We start from the raw sequence: 27473 nt of genomic DNA on the forward strand, positions 1-27473 counted from the left end.
ATCATTTTGAAACATTCAAGTGAAAATATGTGTGCAATGAGTGAATACATAGAGTCTCTTGGCCTACAAGGAGATCAAACCACTCAATTCTAAATGAAATCAACCCTACATATTCATTGGAAAGACAGATGCTGAAGCTGAAGTTCCAATACTCTGGCCACCTGATGTGAAGAGTTGAAAAGACTCTGATGTTGGGAAAGATTGAAGGCAAAAGGAGAAGGGGGCAGCAGAGGATGAGATGGTTGGATAGCATCACCGACTCAATGGACATGAATTTGAGCTAACTCCAGGAGACAATTAAAGACAGAGAAGCCTAGAGTGCTACAGTCCATGGGGTCACAAAGAGTCAGACTTGACTTAGAAACTGAAAAACAACAATCATAAACATTTTGAAAAATTCAAATGAAAAGATGTGTGTAATGAGTGAATACATAGGGAACACAGAAGAGAAGTGTAAAACATTAAAAAAAAAAACAACCAAAGGAAATTCTAGATCTGAAAAACACAGTATCTCATCGTTTCTGCTCTGCCCCTAGCACACAACAATTGGGGCAGAGAACTCTCTACTTGAATGACTAATTGCTGCCATGAGTGACAGCCTTTCTTTTTGGATACCTAGATCAGGCAGCTGCTCTCAGAATTTCAGATTTTAATTTGAATGGTCAAGTAGTTGGATTTTGTTACCACTTCAGCTAGATCACATTCCAGATAAGCTAAATAAATCTTTAGGTAAAATAAAGAATCTTATCATTTATTGTTGCCATTTAGAATAGAGTTCCATATTGCAAACTACAGACTTGCTAACTTTGGAGCATAATCTGTCCTTTGATTCATGAAAAATATGCAAAAATAAGTTGGAGAAATAACACATGAAAATAGCAAACAGTATTAGAGCATAATTATATGGGTTTTTATTTCAATCTGTAGCTCCAGTTGGGGAATGTTTTTCTCTAAGAGGCTTTAAAGTTTTTGGTCTGAGGTGTAACCTGGGAAAAGTAGAACTAGAACAAGGACCCTGAAGACTTTGAAGTTGCCTTCTGGCAGCCAGGGTGGTTGCAAAGCCTCCAAGTGACAATGTCAAAGAGCAAAGCGAGCTGTGATAAGGGAGAGCTCTGTGGCTTTGATAGACTTCATGGAAGAAGTGAGAACCATCAGCTCTGATGTGTAAGTCAGGTTAGAAAGAAACTGAAAAATACAGCCACAATACTGGAACTTTTAATAAGTAAGCCAACGTCCACATTTCTGCTTGTTCATCTTCTATATGACTTAGAAAAGGCAACTGAATTTCTGAGTCACAGTTTCCTCATTTGTACAATAGAAATTGTGAGACTTACTTCTTGGAGTTGCTGAGAGAATGGAATCAGATAACATTTGTCAATGTCCTTACCACCCAGCTAGTTGCAGGGCTTTCCAGTTCCTCTTCCTTTAATGAATGAGTAGGAAGGAGGACAGAGGTGTTCAGGCATGTGTTCTGAAGCCAGGAAGGGATAAACAGGACCAGCTAAGACACAGGTGATGCCATGATCAGAGTGAGCCCACCTGCTTGTTGCCATGACCAAGTACATGCTTGATGTAGGAAGTGATGGGGATCCTTGAAAGTCCTAACACTGATTGCCCTTGGAAGTAGGGGATACGTATGGTATCAGTCAATGGGCTGTGGCTCTGCAGATAAGAGAACCCAGCAAAGACCCCATGGCCTGTCAACCTGACTCCCCAGACCCCCTCCCTGCTTCTCTGCCCTCTGTCTCCTTTCATCTCTATCAGGATCTGGACACCCATTAGCTGTGCCATCTTGACTATATTCCTTAACCTATTTTTACTTATATTTTTACTTCAATTTTCTTATTTGTAAAATGGGATAAGGGCTTCCCGGGCAGTGCTAGTGGTAAAGAATCTGCCTGCCAGTGCAGGAGATGCAAGAGACATGGGTTTGATCCCTTGGTTGAGAAGATCCTCTGGAGTAGGAAATGACAACCCACTCCAGTATTCTTGGCTGGAGAATCCCATGGACAAAGGAGCCTGGCGGGCTACAGGCCACGGGATCACAAATAGTCAGACACGACTGAGCAAAGCCAAACGATGGCAACTCCCATTCCTGCTCTTCTCCTTCTGTTTTTCCTTTCCTTCTACTCACATGTACATGACTTTGGTACTGACCGAGGACACGTTACATGGAGGAGGCCAGGTGGTAATCCCAAGTATCAGGCAATTAGAATAGCTGCCTAGGGAATACTCTCAAAAAGATAATAGTACAATATACTTCTGAAGAAACTGCAGCAGTTGGGGATAAATAGTGTGTGGGAGGTGAGGTGATAACTAAGACTGTAAAGCTAAGGTGTAGGATAAAAAGAAATCAGAGAAATGGAATTTGGGAACTCAGTTCCTGCTTATTCCTCGTACCAGAGTCTCAAGGCTTTGGACCATTGTACAGCTTAGCACATTTTTGATAGTTTGGGTCACAGGGAAGATTTATGAAAACTTAATTTAAAATAAATTAGCTGTTATCACAAGGGAAGTTAGAGGAAAAAACCCTTAGCACTTAGGCATGTGGCCCATGGCTTATACTGGCCGCGGATAGATGATGACCCTAATGTCACACTCAGTTGGGTGACCTTGGTATTGTGAAACCACTTTGAGGGAAAGGACTGGAATTAATGGCAAAACACACCTGCCCTTTGGTTCCTGTTATTGGCTCTGCATTACTGCAGGGCAAGATGCCAACATTATGATTTCCTGTCTGCGATTCCAAAGGTCAGTCTTCTTACACTTCTTTATATCTTCTGATGTGTCCGTGTTTCTGCCTTTTAATAATGAGCCACCACATAGTGAAACAAACAAATTATCTAAAAAGCCCCTACTTGACCTTCGTTTGGCAGGAAAAATAAAACTTGTAAAGGCCACTCTCTTCTTGCTATTTGTTAACCCAGTTTTTGACACCATATTCATGCTCTCATGTTGCTTCATTCATCCATTCATTTTTTCCACAACATACTTATTAGGCATCTATTTTATAAGATGTTTAATAAGAGATATTCTGAGTGTGCCAAAGAATTGATGCTTTTGAACTATGGTGTTGGAGAACACTCTTGAGAGTCCCTTGGACTGCAAGGAGATCAAACCAGTCAATCCTTATGGAAATTAACCCTGAATATTCGTTGGAAGGACTGATGCTGAAGCTGAAGGTCCAATACTTTGGCCACCTGATATGAAGAACTGACTCATTGGAAAAGACCCTGATGCTGGGAAAGATTGAAGACAGGAGGAGAAGGGGACAATGGAGAACTAGATGGTTGGATGGCATCACTGACTCAATGGACATGAATCTGAGATGGTGAGGGACAGGGAAGCCTGGCGTGCTGCAGTCCTTTGGGTCGCAAGAGTTAGACACGACTGAGTGATTGAACAACACCTGAGTGCTGGTTGTACAGGGTGGTCAATATGGGGAGACCCAATCCCTGCCTCATAAAACTTAGTAGCAACCTAAATGGGAAAATAATCTGAAAAAGAATAGCTATGTGGATATGTATAACTCAATCACTTTGCTGTACAGTGAAATTAACACAGTGTTGTTCAAAAACTATGTGTGTATGCTTAGTCACTCAGTCATGTCCCCCTCTTTGCAACCCCATGGACTGTAGCCTTCCAGGCTCCTCTCTCCATGGGATTTTTCAGGCATGAATACTTGAGTGGGTTGCCAATTCCTTCTCCAAGACAGCTATACTCCAATATAATATTAAAAAGTTAAAAAAAAAGATTTACATTCCAGTGCAGGAGAGAGGCAATGAACATACAGATGATGTCAGACATCTACCTGTGCTATGAAAAGTAAAACTTGACAGGAGGAATGAGAGTGATAAGAGAATGGAGTTTTAGGATGAACAGGGTAGGACAGCCAGAGACCAGTGTGCTCACCACTCAATAGGAGAGGAGGGAGGAGCCAGGTCATCTATTCTGGGTGTTACAGGAAGCCATTGGAGTCTAGTTTCCAGTGTCATAAATCTAATCTAGAGTTTTGATCAGCTACTATCTTGATTAAATACCATCCAGCAGAGAATGGCGATATTTATTTGTATAGCACTGCCACCCTCCATGGCCACCACAAAAGTAGCTTCCAGTTTTACCTTCAATAAAAAGAAATTCCCATCCCTGTTGACAGCTAGGGAAACCTACAGCCATTCTTCGGAAATAACAGCTACTTTGTTGTTGTTGTTTAGTTGTCAAGATCTGTTTTGCAACCCTTTGGACTGTAGCCCACCAGGCACCTTTGTTCATGGGATTTTGCTGTAGCCCACCAGGCACCTTTGTTCATGGGATTTTGCAGGCAAGTTTAATGAAGTGGGTTGCCCGTTCCTTCTCCAGGGGATTTTCCTGATCCAAGGATTGAACCCGTGTCTCCTATATTTGCAGGCAGATTCTTCACCACTAAGCCACCTAGGAAACCCATATGGCTACTCTGCTGTTATTCAGTCTCCCAGTCGTGTCCAACTCTTCGTGACCCCATGAACTGCAGCATACCATGTTTCCCTGTCCTTCACCGTCTCTTGGAGTTTGCTCAAACTCATGTTCGTTGAGTCAATTATGCTATCCAACTAGCTCATCCTCCATCATCCTCTTCTCCTCCTACCTTCAATCTTTCCCAGCATCAGGGTCTTTTCTAATGAGTCAGCTCTTCAAATCAGGTGGCCAAAGTATGGGAGTTTCAGCTTTAGCATCAGTCCTTCCAATGAATATTCAGGGCTGATTTCCTTTATGATCAACTGGTTTGATCCCCTTGCAGTGCAAGGGACTCTCAAGAGCCTTTTCCAGCACCACAGTTCAAAAGCATCAATTCTTTGGCACTCAGCCTTCATTATGGTCCAACTCTCACATCCATACCTGACTACTGGAAAAACCATAACTTTGACTATATGGACCTTTATTGGCAAAGTAATGTCTCTGCTTTTTAATATGCAGTGTAAGTTTGTCATAGCTTTTCTTCCAAGGAACAAGCATCTTTTAATTTCATGGCTGCAGTCACCATCTGCAGTGATTTTGGAGCCCAAGAAAATAAAGTCTGTCGCTGTTTCCACTGTTTCCCTATACATAGCTACTTAGAAGCCATGAATTCCAAACATAAAACACTGGACTGTATCTAACACTGAGAAATACCTGTTCAATTACCAACAAGCTATTCCTCCATTTAAAACAGAAAAATCATGCTTTCCCTTAATAAATAGACCAAAGTCAATGATCGTGTAAACAACCATCATCTTAAGCACCATGAGGAATCCTTTCCAAACTTCGGATACTGTTGGGCTACATGGATTGCATGACAGGACTGGGTATTTTAGAAAATATACATCTAAAATTACTCTTTTGAGGAGGACAGGTGTAATGTGCTTGCAATTATTGTTTCTTTTGTTTATTTATTTAATTCTTATTGGAGTATAGTTGCTTTAAAATGTTCTGTTAGTTTCTACTGTCAAGCAAAGTGATCCAGGTGTACATAACTCCCCTCCCTTCTGGACTGCCTTCACATTTAGGTCACAGAGCACTGGGCAGAGTTCCCTGTGCTCTCCAGAATATTCTCACTACTTGTCTATTTTATACATAGTATCAATAGTGTATACAGTTCGATCCCAATCTCACAATTCCTCCCACCCCTGTGCCTTTTTACCTTGGTATCCATACAATTATTCTCTACATCTGTGTCTCTATTTCTCCTTTGCAAATAAGATCATCTATACCATTTTTTGGAGAAGGAAATGGCAACCCACTCCAGTACTCTTGCCTAGAGAATCCCATGGACAGAGGAGCCTGGTGGGCTGCTGTCCATGGGTTGGCACAGAGTCGGACATGACTGAAGCGCCTTAGCAGGCATGCATGCATTGAGAAGGACATGGCAACCCACTCCAGTATTCTTGCCTGGAGAATCCCAGGGGCAGAGGGGCCTGGTGGGCTGCCGACTATGGGGTCACACATGACTGAAGCGACTTAGCAGCACCAGCAGCATACCATTTTTCTAGATTCCACACACGTGTGTTAATATACTGTGTTTTTAATTTTCTGACTTGCTTAACCTAAACATCCATCAACAGAAGAATGGATAAAGAAGATGTGGTACATGTATACAAATGAATATTACTCAGCCATTTAAAATGGAATAAAATTGGGTCATTTATAAGATGTTGATGGACCTAGAGAGTGCCATACAGAGTGTGTGTGCAATTATGACTCATAGAAATATATGGCAACACTGGCCTGCATTGCCTTTTGGAGATGCAACATAATTATTTGCTTAAACCCATCCCTTCTACCTCTTTAATCACCCTCATCCCCACTGGAAAAGTCTCACTATTGGAAAGCCAACTATGTTGGCAGAAATGTTCATCACAAATAAAGTATTATGCAAATAAAAGGAAACCAATGCATGTATATATGTGTGTATACACACACACACACACACACATATATATGTATATATATGATATGTATATATCATAAAGAAAGAAAAGTGGCAGTCCCTCAGTCATGTCTGACTTTTTGTGACCCCATGGACTGTATAGCTCACCAGACTCCTCTGTCCATATACACATATTTATATATATATATGGCTTCCCAGATGGTGCTAGTGGTAAAGAACCCACCTGCCAATGCAGGAGACATAAGAGATTGGGTTTGATCCCTGAGTTGGGAAGATCCCCTGGAGGAGGAAATGGCAACCCACTCCAGTATTCTTGCCTGGAGAATCCCGTGGGACAGAGGAGCCTGGCAGGTTACAGTCCATCGTGTCACAAAGAGTCAGGCAAAACTAAACAATTTAGCATGCATAAACATATATATGTATATGTATGTATTTTAAAAAGGAAAACAGCTACTTAGGAGAATTATAACTTAGAAAATATAGAATCTTCAGTCTTTGTGTCTTATCTCTAATTTAAGCCAAAATCACAACAGTCCCAACAGCTCTGTAATTGTTCCACCTCCAGTTTTGTATCTCCTTGGCCAAAATCTTCCTACAGTGCCCCGTGCCTTCTTCTGTCAAATGGTGTTTCCAGACCCATCCTACTCAGAGACCTTGTGCATCAGAGTCTCTCTGATCTGAGTTGTTAATTGAGCCATGGAACTTTGGATAAGATCTGTTTTCTAGTCTTTAAAACTGGAATCATAATTTCCATTCATTGCTTTGTCTACTCAACAAACATTTGCAGAATACTTTCTGTGTTCCTGCACTGTACTGTGTGCTAGAGTGTGATGGTCTGCAAGAAAAGGATGGTTCTTATTTTCCCAAGGATGCAGCCAGATGTGGGATGCAGGCATTTAACCAAGCAACACCAAACTTCTGTGGCTATGACAGGGTAATGCAGGATGATTCTGGGGAGGCACCCAGGCTAAGTGAAATTTGAGCTGAGATGCAGATAATAATTATTGATAATTTGTTAAAGAAATGCAGAAGCCTATGTGAAGACCCTGGAGAAGAGAATGGCAATCCACTCTAGTGTTCTGTCCTGGAGAATCCCATGGACAGAGGAGCCTGGCAGGCTACAGTCCATGGGGTCGAAAAGAGTTAGACATGACTGAAGCGACTTAGTATGCATGTGAAGAACCAGGGGGAACCAGAGAATAGATAAAATAGGGTAAAGCCTGCAAGAGAAGACTATCAAGAGATGCAGCTGGAGATTGAGGACCCAAGTCATAAGGAGCCTTAAAAATATTCTGAGTTTGGATTATGTCCAGAAACAATTGGATGGACTGATGATTTTAATCACAGAAGTCACATCACGTGATTAGTGTCGTTGAAGGATTTTTCAGGTGACTGTGTGCTGAATGCCTTCAAGTGGGCCAGAAGGTGGCACATATACCAGTTAGGAAGTTGTTTCAGAAATCCAGATAAGAGCCAATTTTAACCTTGTGTCAGCTTAAATTCCTACTGAAAGCAGTGTTAGTCACAGGGTTGGCCGTAGATCATTTATTCAACATGTAATTCCTGAAATCCAGAGTGAAAGAATGAAGGGAAATGAGATCAAGAAAGGAGGGGAAAAATCCATAAAAGTTGCTTTAATGAGCTAGTTGCTGCTGTGGTCAACTGGGGCTCATTCCTTCTGGAAATCTTCCAAGACATCACACAGAACAGTGGTTCTCAAAGGTGATTTCTGGATCCACAGCGTTATCTGAAAGTCATTCAGTCAGTTCAGTTCAGTTGCTCAGTCACATCTGACTCTTTGCGACCCCATGGACTGCAGCATGCCAGGCTTCCCTGTCTATCACCAACTCCCGGAACTTGCTCAAACCCACGTCCATCGAGTCGATGATGCCATCCAACCATCTCATCCTCTGTCGTCCCCTTCTCCTCCTGCCTTCAATCTTGCCCAGCATCAGGGTCTTATCTTCCCCCCCCCGCCCGATTATTTTTATTAGTTGGAGGCTAATTACTTTACAGTATTGTAGTGGTTTTGCCATACATTGACATGAATCAGCCAGGGATTTACATGTGTTCCCCATCCCGATCCCCCCTCCCACCTCCCTCCCCATCCCATCCCTCTGGGTCTTCCCAGTGCACCAGCCCCGAGCACTTGTCTCATGCATCCAACCTGGACTGGCGATCTGTTTCACACTTGATAATATACATGTTTCGATGCTGTTCTCTCAGATCATCCCACCCTCGCCTTCTCCCATAGAGTCCAAGAGTCTGTTCTATACATCTGTGTCTCTTTTTCTGTCTTGCATATAGGGATATCAGGGTCTTTTCTAATGAGTCAGTTCTTCACATCAGGTGGCCAAAGTATTGGAGCTTCAGCTTCAGCATCAGTCCTTCCAGTGAATATTCAGGGATGATTTCCTTAAGGATTGACTGGTTTGCTTTCCTTGCTGTCCAAGGGACTCTCAAGAGTCTTCTCCAATACCACAGGTCAAAAGCATCAATTCTTCATTGAGAATTCTTCATTAGCATGAGAACTCATTAGAAAAGGCAGAATCTTGGATCCTGCCTCAGACCCACTGAGTCAAAACTTCTAGGGACATGGCTCAGCAACTTGGGTTTTAGTCAACGCTTTGGGTGACTCTGATGCCTTCTGGTGTGAGAAGCACAGGTTAGAGTACAGCTCACGGTTGTCCCATAAGTTTGGAGGATGGAAAAACAGGACATTTATCCCAATGCCCACACCTTATTGGCGGGTGATCGTCTCCTGCTTTTCTGGGTTGCACCCGTGAAAGTTAGTGTTTGTTACATTGGAGGAGACCCTGAGACAGCAGAGACTCCATTCTTGGTGTGTTTCCATGGCAAAATGCATGGAGCTGTCCAGCCTGGGGTACTGAAACCAGGTGGATGGAGACACTTCACCACACATCCTGTCTGTCCATCATGACTAGGCTATGGCAGTGAAGAGGAAGAGTCTCTGAGGACAGGTGACACATTTTCAGAGAAGGTCATTAGTACCTGATGTTGCTGTTCTGTCGCTCAGTCGTGTCTGACTCTTTGTGACCTCATGAACTGCAGTACGCCAGGCTTCCCTGTCCTGTGCCTGATTCCAGGAGATTAAAGAGAGCATATGAAAGAATTCTCAATATTATGAGCCATTTCCATCTCTAATTGCCTTATACTAACACGATGTCAGTGGTTATTTTCCATGTAAACCTCTTTGATAAGTTTTTAAATAACATTTCTTTGGGATAGAACCAAATTGAGGGGAGGGATAATGGATCAGTGGTAATTAGACATTCTTCCAGAGGAATTCCTCTGTCCATTTGATGAGGGGTTCGGTGCTTTTAGCAAAATTTCAACCAAATAGACATAGAATGTAGACACTCATTTATTTACCTACCCCCCTGGACAAAATGATTCTGACATGATGTCTTAAACTTTGCAATCTACCCTAGTGGTTGTTAGGTTAATTTTGCTAAAATGAATAAATAAATAAAACTTCGCTCTATAAAATCTCCAGCCTTTTGTTTTCCTAGAAGTAATTTTCTCACCATGAGACAGACATCCCTTATCACCTATTTTAAATATATTTACATTGTATTGAGTACAGTTGTCTCAGAATACCATCTAGTGAAGTAAAATTGTTCACTATGAAAAGACCTATTGGCTGTGCAAATATTTAATTTGCAGGTTGGAAATGGTTTGTTAATGATATGTTAAAGCTGGATATACCTGTGTATACTAAGTTAACCAACACCCCTACAACACTTCATATCTTCCAGGTACTAAGGATTATTATAATCTTAACTCATATTATCCCCATACCAATTCTGTAAAATGAATCCCCAGTTTACAGATAAGGAAATAAAAGCTAAGAAATATTTGACAGCTTACACAAGATGACCCAGCTAGAAGCAGCAAAGTTGGAGATCGAACCCAGGTGTTTAGCCTTTGGCTCTGGGCTCTTAGCCATCACCCTCTGCTATTTCTTTGAGAAACACAGCAGTGAGTTCCATCTCTAGCTGCTTCCTGTCTTGATATCAGTTCCACCTTCTTGGCTGTTTTATGGGTAAAGTAATGTTCACGATGGCTCATGCCATTTCAGTGTGCTTCTAAAATCCTAACTAACATAGACTCTAACCTTCCCCCGGGCTTCCCAGGTGCACTCGTGGTGAAGAATCTGCCTGCCAATGCAGGAGACACAAGAGAAGTGGGTTCAATCCATGGATCAGGAAGATCCCCCGGAGTAGGAAATGGCAACACACTCCAGTATTCTTGACAGGGAAATCCAATGGACAGAGGAGCCTGGCAGGCTGCAGTCCCTGGGACCACAGAGAGTAGGACATGACTGGCAGGACTAGACCCAAGCACAGCCTTCTCCTCAGTCCATTCCAGTCATAGCTGGAATCCCTATACGCCTATAACACATAGACCCACACATCTGTCTCTAAATGAAGAACTCTGGGAACTGCAAAGCAGAGAAGATTAGCCTTATGAGGAATTGTGGAAAGAAGAGGAAGAACTCCCACGTTTGTTAAATATCTAGTCAATGGTTGACGTGCGTGATCCATGTCCTTTCATATAACCCTGTGACTGCCACGTTAAAAATCCATCCTACGATTAGCCACTAATCTGCTGAAAAATATTGCTGGGTTCTGATACCTTTAGATGCTGCCTCTCCTAGGAAAAATCTGTTTCTTCTCTTTAAGAGAAGACTGGAATATTCTAAAATCACAGTAGTTTAACTCAAAACACTTGCTTTCTCTCAGCAGGTATGTTTTAAGCAGAGTACATGTGTGTATTTTTCATAGGGATTTTTTTTTCAGCATCTCACAAAACTCATCAAATAAGCAGTTACTTAATCTATATATTTTTTAAATAGGTACTCTATGAAGTCGTCTTGGCACCTCAATTCAACTGGCTTCCATAGTCCCCTTTTGGTGCAGAAGGCATATTGGTGTCAGGAATAATGGTCCATGTATCTTCATCAGACTTTTAGAAAAAGTTCAGTACCATGTTGTATTCTTTATTGCCTTTAGGAAGAGCCTATTAATTCTCCCTTCATCTCCTCTTAGAGGAGGAATAGATACTCAATGCTTTAAACCTTTCACACCCAAGAGTGGATCCCTGAAGATTTGCCATAACACAAATCAAAAACAAAATGTCACATTCCCTTAGTTTAGTCAAACTGCCACACTCCAGAATCCAGTGTCCCCAGTGCAAGTCAGCTTCCATCTGCATCAGGTCACTGATATAATAAGACAAATCACCTGCCCTGGGATTACTTCCTCAGATGGTTCCTAATTGCAAATCCTATGCTTTATTTTCCCACATATGTAAAGCATTCTTTGTGCTCTCCTGTATGTTAAAATTCTTGGATTTCTTTAAATCACACCTTTGATAAGTTGTAGTTTTGTCTGAATTACTGGTGGATTTCTCTCTTTTTCAGTTCCTCCCAAGTTTGTGGTTCAACCACGGGACCAGGACGGGATTTATGGCAAGGCTGTCATCCTCAATTGCTCAGCTGAGGGTTACCCTGTACCCACCATCGTGTGGAAATTCTCTAAAGGTATGAAGTCACTTGGTTTGCTTCTTATCTATCAAACATATGGTATATTTACAGCAGTGGTCCCCAGCTATTTTGGCAGGAAGAACCGGTTTTGTGGAAGACAATTTCTCCATGGACTGGGCTGGGGTGATGGTTTCGGGAAGACTCTAACATGTTACATTTACTGTGCACTTGATTTCTATTACTATTACATCAGTTCCACCTCAGGTCACCAGTCCTAGAGGTTGGGACCCCTGTTTTAAAAGGTCCAAAATGAGCATTTCTTCCAAAGATGTTTCTCACAAATGTATCCATCCTCACCTCCAACAAGGGTGTCTGTCCTTCATGTACACCCCTGGTAACCACCTGAGTGTTTTCATTTGGGCCATGGAGTGTTGTTGTATCACAGGGCCTTGGAAAGACCATGTTGGGGAGGCAGGTTATTCATGGACAGTTGCAGCACCTGTGGAAGCTCTCTGTTAACCACCTATACTAGACAATGCTTGGAGACCCCATACACATGGAGAAACAAATATAAACTGTCAGAATTACTCATTGTTGGAAATTGCTGCTGCTGCTAAGTCGCTTCAGTCGTGTCCGACTCTGTGCGACCCCATAGACGGCAGCCCAGCAGGCTCCCCCGTCCCTGGGATTCTCCAGGCAAAAACACTGGAGTGGGTTGCCATTGCCTTCTCCAATGCATGGAAGTGAAAAGTGAAAGTGAAGACGCTCAGTCGTGTCTGACTTTTAGCAATCCCATGGGCTGAAGCCTACCAGGCTCCTCCGTCCATGGGATTTTCCAGGCAAGAGTACTGGACTGGGTTGCCATTGCCTTCTCTGAAATTATTTCCCCAGTATTTAGATAAGTAAAGTTAGGTGTCTTTAGAAGGTTAAAATAGAACTACAGTTTGTTTTATTTACCTAGATAACATAGATATAAAACATCACCTGGGTATTACCTTCTTAAAAACAAACTTTCACCCTTAATCATGCTTTCTCTTCAAAAGCACTGCATAATTTCCCAGTATTAAGGTAACATTGTAAACATTACATAAATAAAAATGGGCAGTGTGGAAACTAATGGAGGAACCATTCTAGACATGGTAAAAATCATTTTTGTCTATTTTATCATCTTCTCCAGGAAAGTTTCCTTAACTCTTTGTTGCTGCTGCTAAGTCACTTCAGTTGTTTCTGACTCTTTTTGACCCTATGGACTGTAGCCCGCCAGGCTCCTCTGTCCATGGGATTCTCCAGGCAAGAATACTGGAGTGGGTTTCCATTTCCTTCTCCAGAGAATCTTCCTTGCCCAGGGATTGAACCTGATGTCCAGCACTGCAGCATTGCAGGCAGATTCTTTACCATCTGTGCCACCAGGGAAGCCCCTTTCCAGGAAGCTTTCCTTAACTGTGCTTATGAATGTTTTGGAAATTATCTTTCCTTTCTCATTCAGATGTCTTAATCCAGTAACTTATTTATTAAGCAGTTGAGGGCCAATATGTACCAATAGGATAAATAAGAAAGCAACAATAAGTAAATAATGGAGTTTTTTCTAACAATCTAAGACTTAACATAGTAGCATGTTGCTCTTTCTTATGGAAGTAACAACAGTTGAAGAAAATAAATGGCATTCTTGCCACACAGTTGGCTTGAATGTATTTCCTTTAGGGAGAAGGAGAAGAGGGAGGAAAGAGAGGGATAGACACCATTTGGTTAGGGGCAGAATCAATTAAATTTGTTTAAATCCCTTAGGTTACTGCCCTGTAGCATGCCACATACATTGTCCATATGAAAAACTGTTTATCCCAGAATAAAATCCTGTTATTCAGAATATCTGCCCACATCCCTTTTTATTTGGGGCCATGCTTATAGCCAGATGTTGCATTACAAGGAAACAAACAGCATCCATTTGATTTAATGTAGTTTATATAGGTGTGCTGGGAGCTTCCCAGTGTCACAGTGGTAAAGAATCCACCTGCCAATGCAGGAGACACAGGAGACTCGCGTTCTTTCCCTTAGTTAGGAAGATCCCCTGGAGAAGGAAATGGCAACACATCCCAGTATTCTTGCCTTGCCTGAAAAATTCCATGGACAGAGGAGCCTGGTACGCTACAGTCCATGGGGTAACAGAGAATTGGACACGTCTGAGCACCTGAGCTCACCGCACAAGATGCCATGACCACACTGAAGACTCTTGGTCTGAACTGGACCAGGACACATCGGAAGGTGTCAGGGCAGCGTGCACACCAACTAGTAGGATGCGGCTGTGTGCGTCTTGCACCCTTGCCAGCTCGATAATATCCTTTTCTCCCTAAACTTCACTATGTGATGGGTGAACGGTTTAATTTACAAATGTACATTACTAATGATGTTTGCAATATTTTATCCTTTGTTTACAGACCATTTCTGTGTCCCCTTTGGGGAATTTCTTATTCATGTTACTTGCACACTTATCTCCATATCTCATCTATTTATAAGAAGGTTTTTCATAGATTAAATAACCCTGTGTCTGTTATGAGTGTTACAGACATCTAATGCCTTCCCATCACTGGTGTGCAAGTTAAATTATAAAAGCCTTTTTCTCTTTGAACTTCGTATACAATTTAAAATCATTAAAGAAAAATTAACAATTGCAGCAAACAATTTTTTTAAAGTTAAAATTCCCCTTTAAATACATCATTTAAAGATAATCAAAGATGAATACTGTAAACACTTTTACCTAGCTTTTCAGACCTGTCCCCTGGCAAATATACATATATAGATCTGTAGATAAACATATAATTTGGGGTCTTTAAAAAATTGCAGGCATATTCTTCTTCCTGACCCATAATCTTTCTTCAGTTCACAATAGGCAATGAATGTCTTTCCAGGGCAGCAAATACGGGTTCAAGTGTGACTTTATAATGTTTCTGTCGAGTTTACAGTACATCAATAAGTACATCTAAGTTCTCTTGCCTTTGTTAGGACTGAATTCAGTGACTTAATGCCACATGGGTTTACTCCTTTCTCCAGCAGATCTTCCCAACCAAGGATAAGACTGGGGTCTCCTGCATTGCAGGCAGATTCTGAGCCACCAGAAAAGCCGGATCATAAGAGGAGCTGGGTATAGCTAGGTCAGGAGTAGTTTTTCTCCTGTCAGTCATGAGGGACCCATGCTGTTAACATTTGTCTCTTCTGCCATTCTTCCAAAGCATTGGCCACCATTAATCAGTGGCCATTGAGGCCTGGTGACCACTTCCACATTCCACGGAGAAGCAAGAGCAGAGAGAGAGGGCTGTCCCAGCCACCTGAGTCAGCTCCCTCTGAGGACCTCTCCAGAATGTGTCATAAATTGCTTCTGCTCACATCTCACTGGTCTGTTCGCCCCTCACCATTGGGTGTCTGCAGGCTGTGTTACAGCTAAGTACGGCCATCGTGACTGCAACCCTAGCTATTTCACTAAGTAAGAAGAGAAGGTAGAGGCTTGGCAACCAGGTGTGCCCAACACTACTGTTGGATATTGTGTTTGTTTTTTCCAGATGTTCACTGTTATTAAAATGTCACAGTGACTTCCATCTCATTGATCTCTGTGTATGTGTTTAATTTTTTCTCTGTGGATAAACTTCTATAAGTAGAATTACTGGTTCAAAGAGTAAGCAATTTCTATAGATTTCCATACGTACTGGCCACTTGTCATCATTTTGCTCATTTATACTCCTTCCTGCAGTTTATAGTACTGTCTGCTTCTTATGATGAAAGTATTACTGCATATTATTATGCTTGGTTTTTTTAATATTTTCAATATAATGGGGAAGTTGTATATTATTATTTTATGTATGCAAATGATAAAGATGTGTCTTAAGAAAAATTTAGTCTTGCTTATGGAATGTGTTTCCCATAATCAAATAGTCACTAAGATCATAAGTGCAGTTCCCCTATATGTGACCAACAAAAAATGAAGAAAAATATAGATTCAAGCTGTTTCTCTGAGAATTTCAACAATTTAATCCTGAGGCTGCAGAATTCCAGAGTAAATTGCAGTGGTTTAAGGGCAGCTATTACAGAAATGAAACAGTCTTTGCTGAAAAATAATGTTATTACATTTTTTGACCTTGGGTCTGGATACGCAACATCTAAGATATTCAATTCTGTTTCCCGATTTTTTTTTTTTTTTACATGAACAAACAAAACCTCTTGTCTAAAGGAGATTTGGGGGGAAAAAATCAAGGTTTAATACTATGGTGGGCCTCACCTGTGTGTCCAGAAATCTGTAGCTAAGCAAATATATGTCATTTATTGTGGAGGAAATGGGTTTCAATTGCTGTCCTGGGGACTGGGACATCCCCTTTTTAGCTGCTGAGGGGTAAAGAAGGGCTGCTGATGCAAGAGATAACTGATGCTCCGGCCCGTGGGTTGCCTGACATCTTTTGCTCTGTAGTGTTAGTCACTGAGTCATGTCTGACTCTTTGCGACTTCAAGGACCACAGCCGGCCAGTCTCCTCTGTCCATGGGATTCTCCAGGCAAGAATACTGGAGTGGGTAGCCATGCCCTTCTCCAGGGGATCTTCCTGACCCAGGGATTAAATCCATGTCTCCTGTATTGCAGGCAGATTCTTTACTGTCCAAGCTCTCTGGCTACCCACAAATAGGGTTGTGCTGACCTCCAGGGAAGCTTGGATTGTAGGAGGTTCCAAGGGCAAGAGTCAGAACACATCTGGTGTAGGGGATGAGAGAGCTATAGGGAGTAATTTACATTTAAAATAGGGTTATCAGAGAAGACCCCATAGGAAGGTAATGTTTGAGCAGAAACTTAGAAGAAATCGCAGACAAGCCACGTGCACATCTGCAGGGAGCTCTGAAGGTCAAGGGACCAAAACCAACAACAGAAGAGGGTTTGTACCTGGAATGTTCCAGAGGAACCAAGGAGGACACTGAAGCCGGGTCCTGTCACTCACTGTGGGATGAGTGCAAAGAGGTTCTGGAGGTCTCAGCAGGTCAGATGGGTGGTTTCAAAGGTGTGGTTTCACCTGGGGGCAGTGGGATCAGCATCATCATGACAACAGCGCTCTCCCTTCTTCCGCTGCCCTGTGGCCTCCAGAGCTATTGGCGTAATCAGGAGATGCCGTGGGCTCTGCCTAGGGTTTTCAAAGGACCCCACTGGCCCTGCTGTTGAGAGCAGCCTGTGTGGGGGGCTGGAACTGTAGCTGGAGATCCGATGGGAGGCCTTTGCTGTCATGTGGCATGGATGAGCTGGCCAGGAGGGACAGGTAGTTGATTTCTGAATCGATCTGGCTGGTGGACCAGATGTCGGAGAGAAAGACAGTCAAACAGGATGCCTGGGTCTTCAAGGGTAGTGGAGGTGCCACTTCCTGAGACAGAGAATTGCCTGGGATCAATACTAGGAGTTCAGTCCTCACTCTCAGTAGAGATGACCCAACTCCCAGTAGTATTAATATAAGCAATGATACATTTTCCAAGTATGCTAATTTTTTAATCGATGAATGCTTTCTCCAGGTCAGGTCTCATTCCTTCCACGTTCTGCTCAGCCACTGCATGCCCCACTGTAGCATCACCTCAGTTCTATGTGAAATCGAGCCCCTGTTCGTCACTGGTCCATCAGCTATAAACAGTTTTTCCAGTGAGGAATATTCCAAGTTCTTTCTTCACAATGGCTTGCATCTTACCTTTTTGCACATAAAGTGAGTTTAGCCGGTGGCAGGTGGGAGCTTGTATTATTTTCTGGGAGGGAACAGAAGTTGCCTGATTTCTCCCTAGAAAAGACTTTTTTTTTTGCCTGCTTGTACAAAAGAGCTGACTTTGAAGTTCAGAGCTTCTCTTTTGTAGCTCAGTTGGTAAAGAATCTGCCTGCAATGCAGGAGACCCAGGTTCGATTCCTGGGTTGGAAAGATTCCCTGGAGAAGGAAATGACAACCCACTCCAGTATTCTTGCCTGGAGAATCCCATGGACAGAGAAGCCTGGCAGGCTAAGGTCCATAGAATTGCAAAGAGATGGACATGACTGAAGTGACTAAACACACAAATGTATGGTCTATGCCCTGACGTTATTCATGTGGGGTCATTATCCCCCAGATGGGGCATGCCTGTTAAATATGTAGATTCAAATCATCTTTTATGTAAGATAATTCATCTTGAATCATGTCTGTAATTATTTGTTTTCCTTTATGCTTTGCATGTGTGTGTGTGTAACTTCAGAGTTTATTTCATGTCACAGAAAGTACACCAACTAAGATAATGGAATGAACAGATTTCACTCTCAGAGAAGATGAGAGTTACCTGGCACCCATTTGAGTTGTTTGAGGGTTACTTAGGGTGCAGAAGTCATCTTTTTTGCAACATTTCAACAAAGTTATGGAATTGTTTTCCAGATTTGTTGCCAGGTGTTTTTGGAAACCTTTTATGGTATTTAGTAGATTTCTGTCTTTGATCCTTTGAGATCAGGAAGTCTTGCCTCTTTTTAGCAGGCATTATAGCAACCTGGGTCTCCATTATGATGTCACTGGATCCCTTCCACCTATCTTCCAGAGGCTGTCTCTTTCTCTCTGATTCTTTTTTTTTTTTTTTAACTTATTGGGCTTCCCATTTGGGCTTCCCTTGTGGCTTAGCTGGTAAAGAATCCAGCTATAATGCGGGAGACCTGGGTTTGATCCCTGGGTTGGGAAGATCCCATGGAGGAGGGAAAGGCTACCCACTCCAGTATTCTGGCCTGGAGAATTCCATGGTCACACAACTGAGTGACTTTCACTTCACTTCACTCCCATTTTAATTTGCTTGATATTTTTTTCATGTCTATTCTCTTGTCTTTCCTCCCACAAAATCTGTTCTCTGTGCTCTCTCCAAATTTGCCTGTGTTTTTGTGATTTTGCTTTTTCCTTTCTTTCTCCAGTTCTGCTAGCTCATTTCCTTCACTCTTGAGCTCCTGCTTCACAGACGAGTAGCTATTGTATTCACAGATTTCATCTCTATCACGGCATTTTTCTGAGGAGATTTCATTGTCTAATTTCTCTTTCTGTTTTATTCTTCCATCTTCCTCATAGTATCTTTGCCAGATGCTAGCTTCCTAGCATCAATTGTGAAATGATCAATTGTGAAATGATTCCAATTGTATGGTAGTTTGAGCATTCTTTGGCAATGCCTTTCTTCAGGATTGCAATGAAAACTGACCTTTTCCAGGCTTGTGGCCATTTCTGAGTTTTCCAAACTTACTTCAGCAACATTATCTTTTAGAATCTTAAGTAGCTCAGCTGGAATTCCACCACCCCCACTGGCTTTGTTTGTAGTAATATTTCCTAAGGCCCACTTGACTTCACACTCCAGGCAGTCTGGCTCTAGGTAAGTGACCACACCATCATGGTTATTTGAATGATTAAGACTTTTTCTGTATAGATCTTCTGTGCATTCTTGCCAACTCTTCTTAATCTCCTCTACTTCTGTTAGGTCCTTGCTGTTTCTGTCCTTTATTGTGCCCATCTTTGCATGAAATGTTCTCTTGGTATCTCAGATTCTCTTGAAGAAATCTCTGTTGTCATCATTATCATCATTGTTGTCGTCGCCTCCGCTCACACAGTGAGCCAGTTGTCCTAAAATTGTTTATTGAATAACCCAACCTTTTATCACTGTCTTGAATTCCTTTATAGTCTATGGAAAAAATATGTCTGCTGAAGTCTGTTTTATCCTTCCCTACTTGCACTGTCTGTCTGGCATCAGAACCATGCATACTAGAGGTCTATCACTTCCTACTACCTATTAATATCTCATATAGCACTCCTCCCCTCACTAATTTTCTTTTTTTCAAAAATTTAAAAAGTTTTTCAAAAATTCACTTTCTTCAAAAATTTCAAAAATCTATCCATATGATAGATTTATCATATGGATTTGTATTTGTATGTTTCTTCTAGTTGAATGTTAGGCTAATTCTATCAAGTTTAAAAAAATTATTCTGAAAAATCTGGGAGAATGTAGGCAATTTAAAAGTTAGCATGGAGACTCTCAAGATCATTAAACTCTTAAACCTTCCCAGACCATATCATGGATAGCCTTTGCATTTATTTAAATCTTTTTATGTCCATTATTATTTTATTGCTCTCTTACTATGGTGTGTGGAGTGAGTATTTATAAGCTTCTGCCTACTGTTCACTTCGATCCTCTTTGGTTTTCTGGGTGGAACAGAATTACATCTAGAGACAGTGCTTCCTGATTCTCTGCAACTGTCCTTGTCTTTCTTCTCTAAACAAGGGAAAAGTGGTCTTTAATTTGGGGGATTCCTATTTTCCTCCACTCTCTAGCACATACAGAGGCTGCAATGCGATGGAATGCCCCCCCTTTCCTGCCCGTTTCTCCTTTCCCTTCCCCATGCCCTTCCTTAGCTGTAGCACATTTGTTGTTCAGTCACTAAGTCATGTCCGACTCTTTGTGACCCCATGGGCTGCAGCATGCCAGGCTTTGCTGTCCTTCACTATCTCCTAGAGTTTGCTCAAACTCACGTCCATTGAGTCAGTGATGCCATCCAACCATCTCATCCTCTGCCGTCCACGTCTCCTCCTGCCCTCAGTCTTTCCCAGTATCAGGGTCTTTTCCAATGTGTCAGCTCTTCACATCAGGTGGCCAAGTATTGGAGCTTCAGCATCAGTCCTTCCAGTTTCCTTAAGGATTGTCTTGTTTGATCTCCTTTCAGTCCAAGGGACTCTCAAGAGCCTTCTCCCAGAACCACAGTTTGAAAACATCAATTCTTTGGCACTCAGCCTCCTTTATGGTCCAACTCTCACATTCATACATGACTACTGGAAAAACCATAACTGACTATACAGACCTTTGTCGACAAAGTGATGTCTCTGATTTTTAATATGCTGTCTAGGGTTGCCATAGCTTTTCTTCCAAGGAACACGAGACCAGAGCTTCCTCGACTCCAACTTTCCCTGGAGACACCTAAGAACCCAGTGCTATTAGGTGCACAATAATCTTGCTTTTGCTCAGGCGTCTCCCTCTGTCCCCAAAACGCTGCTGGAGGTTGCTCTTCTTTACTCACATGGTGCATTCTACTGTGCGAATAAGGGACATCTTGGCTGTCCCTTACTTTCACGGTTCCAGAATTGTCCTCTTCTGCTTGGTATCAACCCACCTACCAAAACCCTCCCATCTGGCCACAGACTCTTTTATTTTCTCTTTACTTTTAGAAATGTAAAAGCACACCTTTATTATCTCATGATTTCTGTGAGTTAGGAGTCTGGGCATGTCTTAGCTGGGTGCACTGTTTTGGAATCTCTCAGAGAGTTACAGTTGCTGGCCGAAGCTGTGTCTCATCTGAAGGTTCAACTGGGGGAGGATCTACTTGCAGGTTCAGATGGTGGTCAGCAGAAGCTATAGATTCTTTGTCAGAGCCCACAGGGACTTGAATCTTTTGTTTAGAAATCCACAGGAAAAACATCTGACACTGGCAACACTTCTCTGGATATTTCTATTCGGTGTGTTCAATTACTTGAAAGTGAAAGTGTTAGTCACTCAGTCATGTCTGACTTTTTGCAACCCCATGGACTGTACCCTGCCAGGCTCCTCTGTCCATGGAATTCTCCAGGTAAGAATACTGGGGTGGGTAGCCATTCCCTTCTCCAGGGAATCTTTCCAACCCAGGGATGAAAACTGGGTCTCTCACATTGCAGGCAGACTCCACCATCTGAGCCACCAGTGAGGCTCATTTCCTTACTGAGAAAACATATGTATTCAATACACCTGGTTAGACTGCTCAGGTGAGCACTCTGGAGCCTCCTCCTACCCCAGGGCTTGTTCTGGAATGTCTCATCTTGCTCTTGCTCACATCTTCTCTCCCAAGGTCAAGGTGACATCAGGGGACCCTCCACAGTCCCCAAGGCCTCTGTCTCCAAATGCCATGAAGAACCGGTAGCATGAGACAAGCTCAAGTTCTCAAGCACCTTGATTTTAGGACATGTTTGCTAGCAATGCCTGTTCCAAACCTCCCTGGTGAGTTGACCAAGGCCACCCCTTCCTCAGCAGTGGAGAGATCTAACCCCTTGTCCCAGAGATCCCCTGCTTTCCATTCAAACTATATGTCTTGATGGGGGCAAATAACCAAGAGACCCCCTCCCCCAAAAAAACTCCCTTAAACAAGATGTTCCTCATTTCCCTTCTAGGAAAGCAGGAAATTCCCTACTGGAATAACTCAGTGTGGGGGTAGGTTCTCATAGCCCAGCCAGGACTAACCTCAATTCTCTGGTTCCCAAAAGTTCCTTCCAAACTCTGGTCCCTTAATCCTGTTCACTATACCCTTGGAGGTTTGACTCTGCTCCTGACCTCAGGCTTGAGCCTGCTTCTTATTTTAGCCTCCAATGCATTTAGCTTCATTTCTTTACTCTTGTGGCCACATACAATGTGTCTTGAATGCCAGCTCACAGCCTTTGCTCAGAACAAGTGTCACTTTCATAACCCTGTCCTGGAAATTGGATCTCTGCCTTGGTCATCTGCTTGGCCCTTGGTCTTCTTATCCTGTCTCACCTCTCTGCCTGTCTGTCTGTCTAGCTGTCTGATTACTACCTAGAGCTTTAATCCTGCCTGCTCCCAGACTCACCACCTCAGGTTAGGATGTGCCAAGTCTGCATCTCCATGCATCCAGACTCTTTGGTCCATTGATTTCCTGGACCTGCAGGCATCCTCCTGGAATTTTCCAGCAGCACCTGCTCCAAACCCCTGAACCAGACACATCAAGGCTATGTAGTCACAGTTTTCATCCAGTACTCCTTGTACCCACTAACATGCAAATATGACAAGCTATATATCTTGAATGAATACAGAGAAAGAGCTCAAAGAATCTAAAAAGGAGAAGGTGACACCTCCCTGGGACAGAAGTGGTGAAAAGAAACCCAACTTTAGGGTCAAGTGTGGTTCCTTCAGGTACAATAAAGGCAGCTCTGCTTATCTGTTCCAGGTAGAATCAATGGGTCTTATTGAACAATAATGAGTTCTTGGAAAAGGATGGTGAGTGTGTTACTGAAAGGTGGGAGTCCAACTGCTTGCCACTCAAAAGCCAGCAAACAGGCCAGGTTGATGGAAAGGAAAATTTTCTTTATTTCAGATGCCACCAGCTGAGGTGGGGAGAAGGCAGACATCTGTCCAAAGGTCAACTTCTGCCCAACCCCCACCATTGACAATCAGTGGGCAAGTTCAGTTCAGTTCAGTCACTCAGTCATGTCCGACTCTTGGCAACTCCATGAACTGCAGCACACCAGGCCACCCTGTCTATCACCAACTCCCAGAGTCCACCCAAACCCATCTCCATTGAGTCGGTGATGCCATCCAACCATCTCATCCTCTGCCGCCCACTTCTCCTCCCGCCTTTAATCTTTCCCAGCATCAGGGTCTTTTCAAATGAGTCAACTCTTCGCATCAGGTGGCCAAAGTATTGGAGTTTCAGCTTCAACATCAGTCCTTCCAATGAACACCCAGGACTGATCTCCTTCAGGATGGACTGGTTGGATCTCCTCGCAGTCCAAGGGACTCTCAAGAGTCTTCTCCAACACCACAGTTCAGAAGCATCAATTCTTCTGTGCTCAGCTTTCTTTATAGTCAACAGTGGGCAAGAGATTTACAGAATTTATAGACAGAAAAATGGGGCTCCAGGCAGAAACAGCACAGTCAGCTCTGACAGTCATCTTGAAGTTGGTCATCAATGGTCTGACCAGCATCATCTTGATTGTTTTAGGTACAATTAATCTTCAGTTCAAGGGTGATTTGTTTTTAGTTCTTTGAAGTCAATTCTTAGAGTTGTGGCAGCTTATGTCATGGCTACAGTCTGGTCATTGTGTAGTTAACTTCTTTTACCTGGTGGTATTAAGTATCTATAAGATAGCTCACAGGAGATGACTCAGAAAATTATCTATAGCCCTTGAAGAAGGAAGTAAAGGTGCTTGACTTTGCTTATTGGCTACATTATTATTATTTGGTCTCGTTTGATGACTGTTTTCATTTGTTTCTATGTGTTCTCATTTCTCTGATTAAACTTATTCTTTGGCTAAAGGTTTTCCACAGACAAAAGGCAGACTGAGGACATGTGTGGACAAGGACCATAGATAGGGTCCTGCTCTGTTTCAAGCAGAGTAGAGAGGATGAGTGGTCATCGTGTTGTTTTACTTTCTTCCTTTTTTGGTAGAATAAAACAATCTGGGATGAAGAACTTCTGCCTTCTTCAATGCTAAAATAAGTGTGGTCCCTGGCTCTGGGAGCTGCATCAAGACCACCGTAGACCACTCCCCCTCAACCCCACACCAAGGAAGCTGCAATTACCCTGAGCCTTGGTAGAGTCACCAGGAAAATGGACTCTTGGTCCATCCTGGGCCCTCTTCTTTTTCTCCACTCCTCTGTCTTCCTTCTTTTTCATTGTCTTTCCCCAGGAACTTTCTAACTTGTCCTCTTGTGGATAGGAATAGCCACACTGAGGACAAATGTTTGGGGATCTCTTTCTCCAGGGAGATGGCAACTGAAAACCTCACACAGTCAACACAGCTGCAAGGGCGCCTCACAGCCCACCGTCCCAATACAAAGCTGTGATGGCATCAGCAAAATTCAGCCACTCAGACTTCCTCCAGTATCACATATCCCTTCAGCAAGTACTGAGTCATGTCAGTTCATGGTTCCATTTTCTGGTAATTGAGTGAGAGAACTGTGTTCCCTCTTGATGAAAAAAAAAAAAAAAAAAAGACCCTTGCAGTTTAAGTACAGGGTAAAAGTTATGAAATCAGATGATAAACTAGTGGACCACCAAGTTCTAACAACCCCTGGGCAGGTACTAGTCTAGGCCACCTAAGTTCAGTTGTTTTCACAGGATAGGATTCTTTCGGATAGACATAAAAAGATTAAGGTTTACAAAAGAAGTGATCTTGACACTTTTGAATGCTGGAGAAGATTCTTGAGAGTCCCTAGGACAGCACAGAGATCAAACTAGTCAATCTTAAAGGAAATCAATCCTGAAAATTCATTAGAAGGATTGATACTGAAGCTGAAGCTCCAATACTTTGGCCACCTGATGCAAAGAGCCAACTCATTGGAAAAGACCCTGATGCTGGGAAAGATTGAAGGCGGAAGGAGAAGGTGGTGACAGAGGATGAGATGGTGAGATAGCATCACTGACTCAATAGACATGAATTTGAGTGAACTCTGGGTGACAGTGGAAGACAGAAGAGCCTGGCCTGCTGTAGTCCATGGGGTCACAAAGAGTCAGACAGGACTTAGTAACTTAACAACAGCAACAAGCAACCTTGACGCTGTCCTAGTAAGGGTATGATGTTGTATCAGGAAGGAGTTTAATATAGGACATTAGATGCATGCATATTTTCAGAAGGAAGGCAGGGAGTCAGCTGCCTTTCAGGAACTTAACAAATGTGGGAACCATTTGCGGTCCCTGCCACCCTAGAATGAAGTAATTTTTTCTGGGCTTGGATGTCTGGCGTCTCCACATGCAGAGACTGGCTGCTTCTAAAGGAGAATTGTGATTTCTCCTTCCTTCCACTTTCCGAGTTGTATTCAGGTACCTCTCGCTTGTGAAATATAAACTAGAATCATGACAAATCAGCCAAGAAAATGTGCTTCTCAGGCTTCCCATCCCTGGAATTTAGAGAAGAGTTTAGAAGTGCAGCAGTAGCACTGAGATAGACAGACACTCTCTGATGCAAACATATAGACAAAATGTGACCTGCGCATTGTGTACCATGATGGAAGCATCTTTCTTTGGGTTTGGGAATAGCCCCCCAGCCTGAAGTTGGACCCATGTCTCAGGACTGTGCCTCTGTCCACTTTGGAGTTCTCCTCTAGAACAAGACTCCTAGAACCCAGCCCTCTGTCACTGGTCAAGGGTTCCCTTCTCACAACCACACCTGAAACAGGTTCAGCTGCTGTTCTCTGGGCACTTACTCTCTCTGTGTATCCCACCCTCACCCCATCTTTGTTTCTACTCACTCCCTTCAACCCACCAGCTCTTCTCAGAGCAGGAAGGCCCTCTCCCTGAGAGAGGAAAACAGGTCCCTTCCTCAGGAGAACACCGCTTTCTCCATAAGGTCGAAAGAGACTGTGCTTTGATCCTTTGGTGCAGGAGAGAAATAACATAGAGCCTTGTCATCTAGGCGCAGCCCAGGGAGCAGAAAGCCATATCCTTCCTATTTTGTCCTACGCAAAAATCATCTTTCACCTTCCAGGAAACTCTGAGTGTTCTTATTGACCAGCATCTTCTGGTCCCAGCATATGGGCACTGACGCCCACTTGCATTCATGCAGTCTTGTTCCCTTTTATGTGAACGATCTATATGGCTTAGAAATGGGTTCTTCCTCCCATTTCATATATGATGACATTAAGGATGCAGACAGAATAAGCTAATACTTGCTCAAGGGTCCAGTTCCTAAGGTTTCAGAGATACCATTAGAACTCAGTTCTGACTGTTGGTCAAATTCTCTCCTTATAGACCAGCAAAGACCTCAAAGGGAAGCAGAGATGAAACTAAGATGGTATTTACTGCTGCCTTTAAAGCAGGCTTATTTGGCAACACTCGGTTTCTCTTTTTCCGCAGTTTTCATCCCCTCAGTTCTTGAAAGTCCTGCTAGGCATAGCTTTTCAATAAATAAGAAGGGTCACGCAGTAGGAACATAACCAGTCATTCAGTGTATGCCTTACATAATTCGTGAACACTTTCTTTTCATGTAATGGAGCATTAAAATGGTCCCCACTTGACCTCAGCTAGCCACAGAAAATGGACAGATTTTTAATTAATGGTTTCTGGTTGCTGTAAGTGTATCTTCTAGCTAATTACCCAAAGTGCTTATGTTATGCTAACAAGATTGCAGATTTTTGAAATAGAGTGTGCACTGTGTTAAATTTTGTTCTTTACGATAATGATGCATCTAAAGTCAATGACCTGTAATTCTGTAAAGTCATGGCCAAGTCCACTTTCCTCTGATTGAACCTGTGCTCACCATTGGAACTGTTGTCCATATGGTGGATGAATGACTCTGTTTAGTATGATCACATTTATAAATGCTATATCCCATCAAATCTTGTTCATTTTCTGGAAAAAAAAAAAGATGTAATGGTATTCAACTGCATTTACATGTTGTCTCTGCCTCCACTAGGATCTTTTAGAAATAAAGAGACTGCTCTCAGTCCACACAGGAATTAATAGATAATCTTTTTCAGCTACTCAACTGAGAAAGCTTAGCAACAAAGCTGAATTGTATTGTAACTCTTTACTATAAATGTGCCAAACATTGTGTTTCTCTGGTGAAAATTCTTCAAGGAAAAGAAAGCATTTGTGTTTTTGACATGAACAATCCTATAAATGCCTCACATTCTATCAGCATTTTGATCTTTCAGGGCTTTGTAACACATTTTTATATAATTTGTAAATTCCATAGCATTTTCAGATTTCCTGGTTTGCTGCCTTATGGATATATTTTTAAAAATCCTACATTTGGCTGAATTTTCAGGTTGTGTGTATTAATCTAGATCTGGCTCCCAATTTACAGCTTTGAGAAAGGCATT

At 42.5% G+C, this 27473-nt stretch overlaps 1 protein-coding gene across 1 annotated transcript in view; it reads left to right on the forward strand.

The window, feature by feature from the left end:
* The window catches only part of DSCAM (DS cell adhesion molecule), a 664082-nt gene that overhangs the window by 403131 nt on the left and 233478 nt on the right, over window positions 1-27473 (forward strand). The window contains exon 10 of the mRNA XM_061168054.1: window positions 11850-11969. Coding sequence (XP_061024037.1) covers window positions 11850-11969 — 120 coding nt within the window. The remainder of the gene's footprint in view (window positions 1-11849; window positions 11970-27473) is intronic.

This window comes from Dama dama, chromosome 19, assembly GCF_033118175.1.
Source record: "Dama dama isolate Ldn47 chromosome 19, ASM3311817v1, whole genome shotgun sequence".
NCBI classification, from domain to species: domain Eukaryota; kingdom Metazoa; phylum Chordata; class Mammalia; order Artiodactyla; family Cervidae; genus Dama; species Dama dama.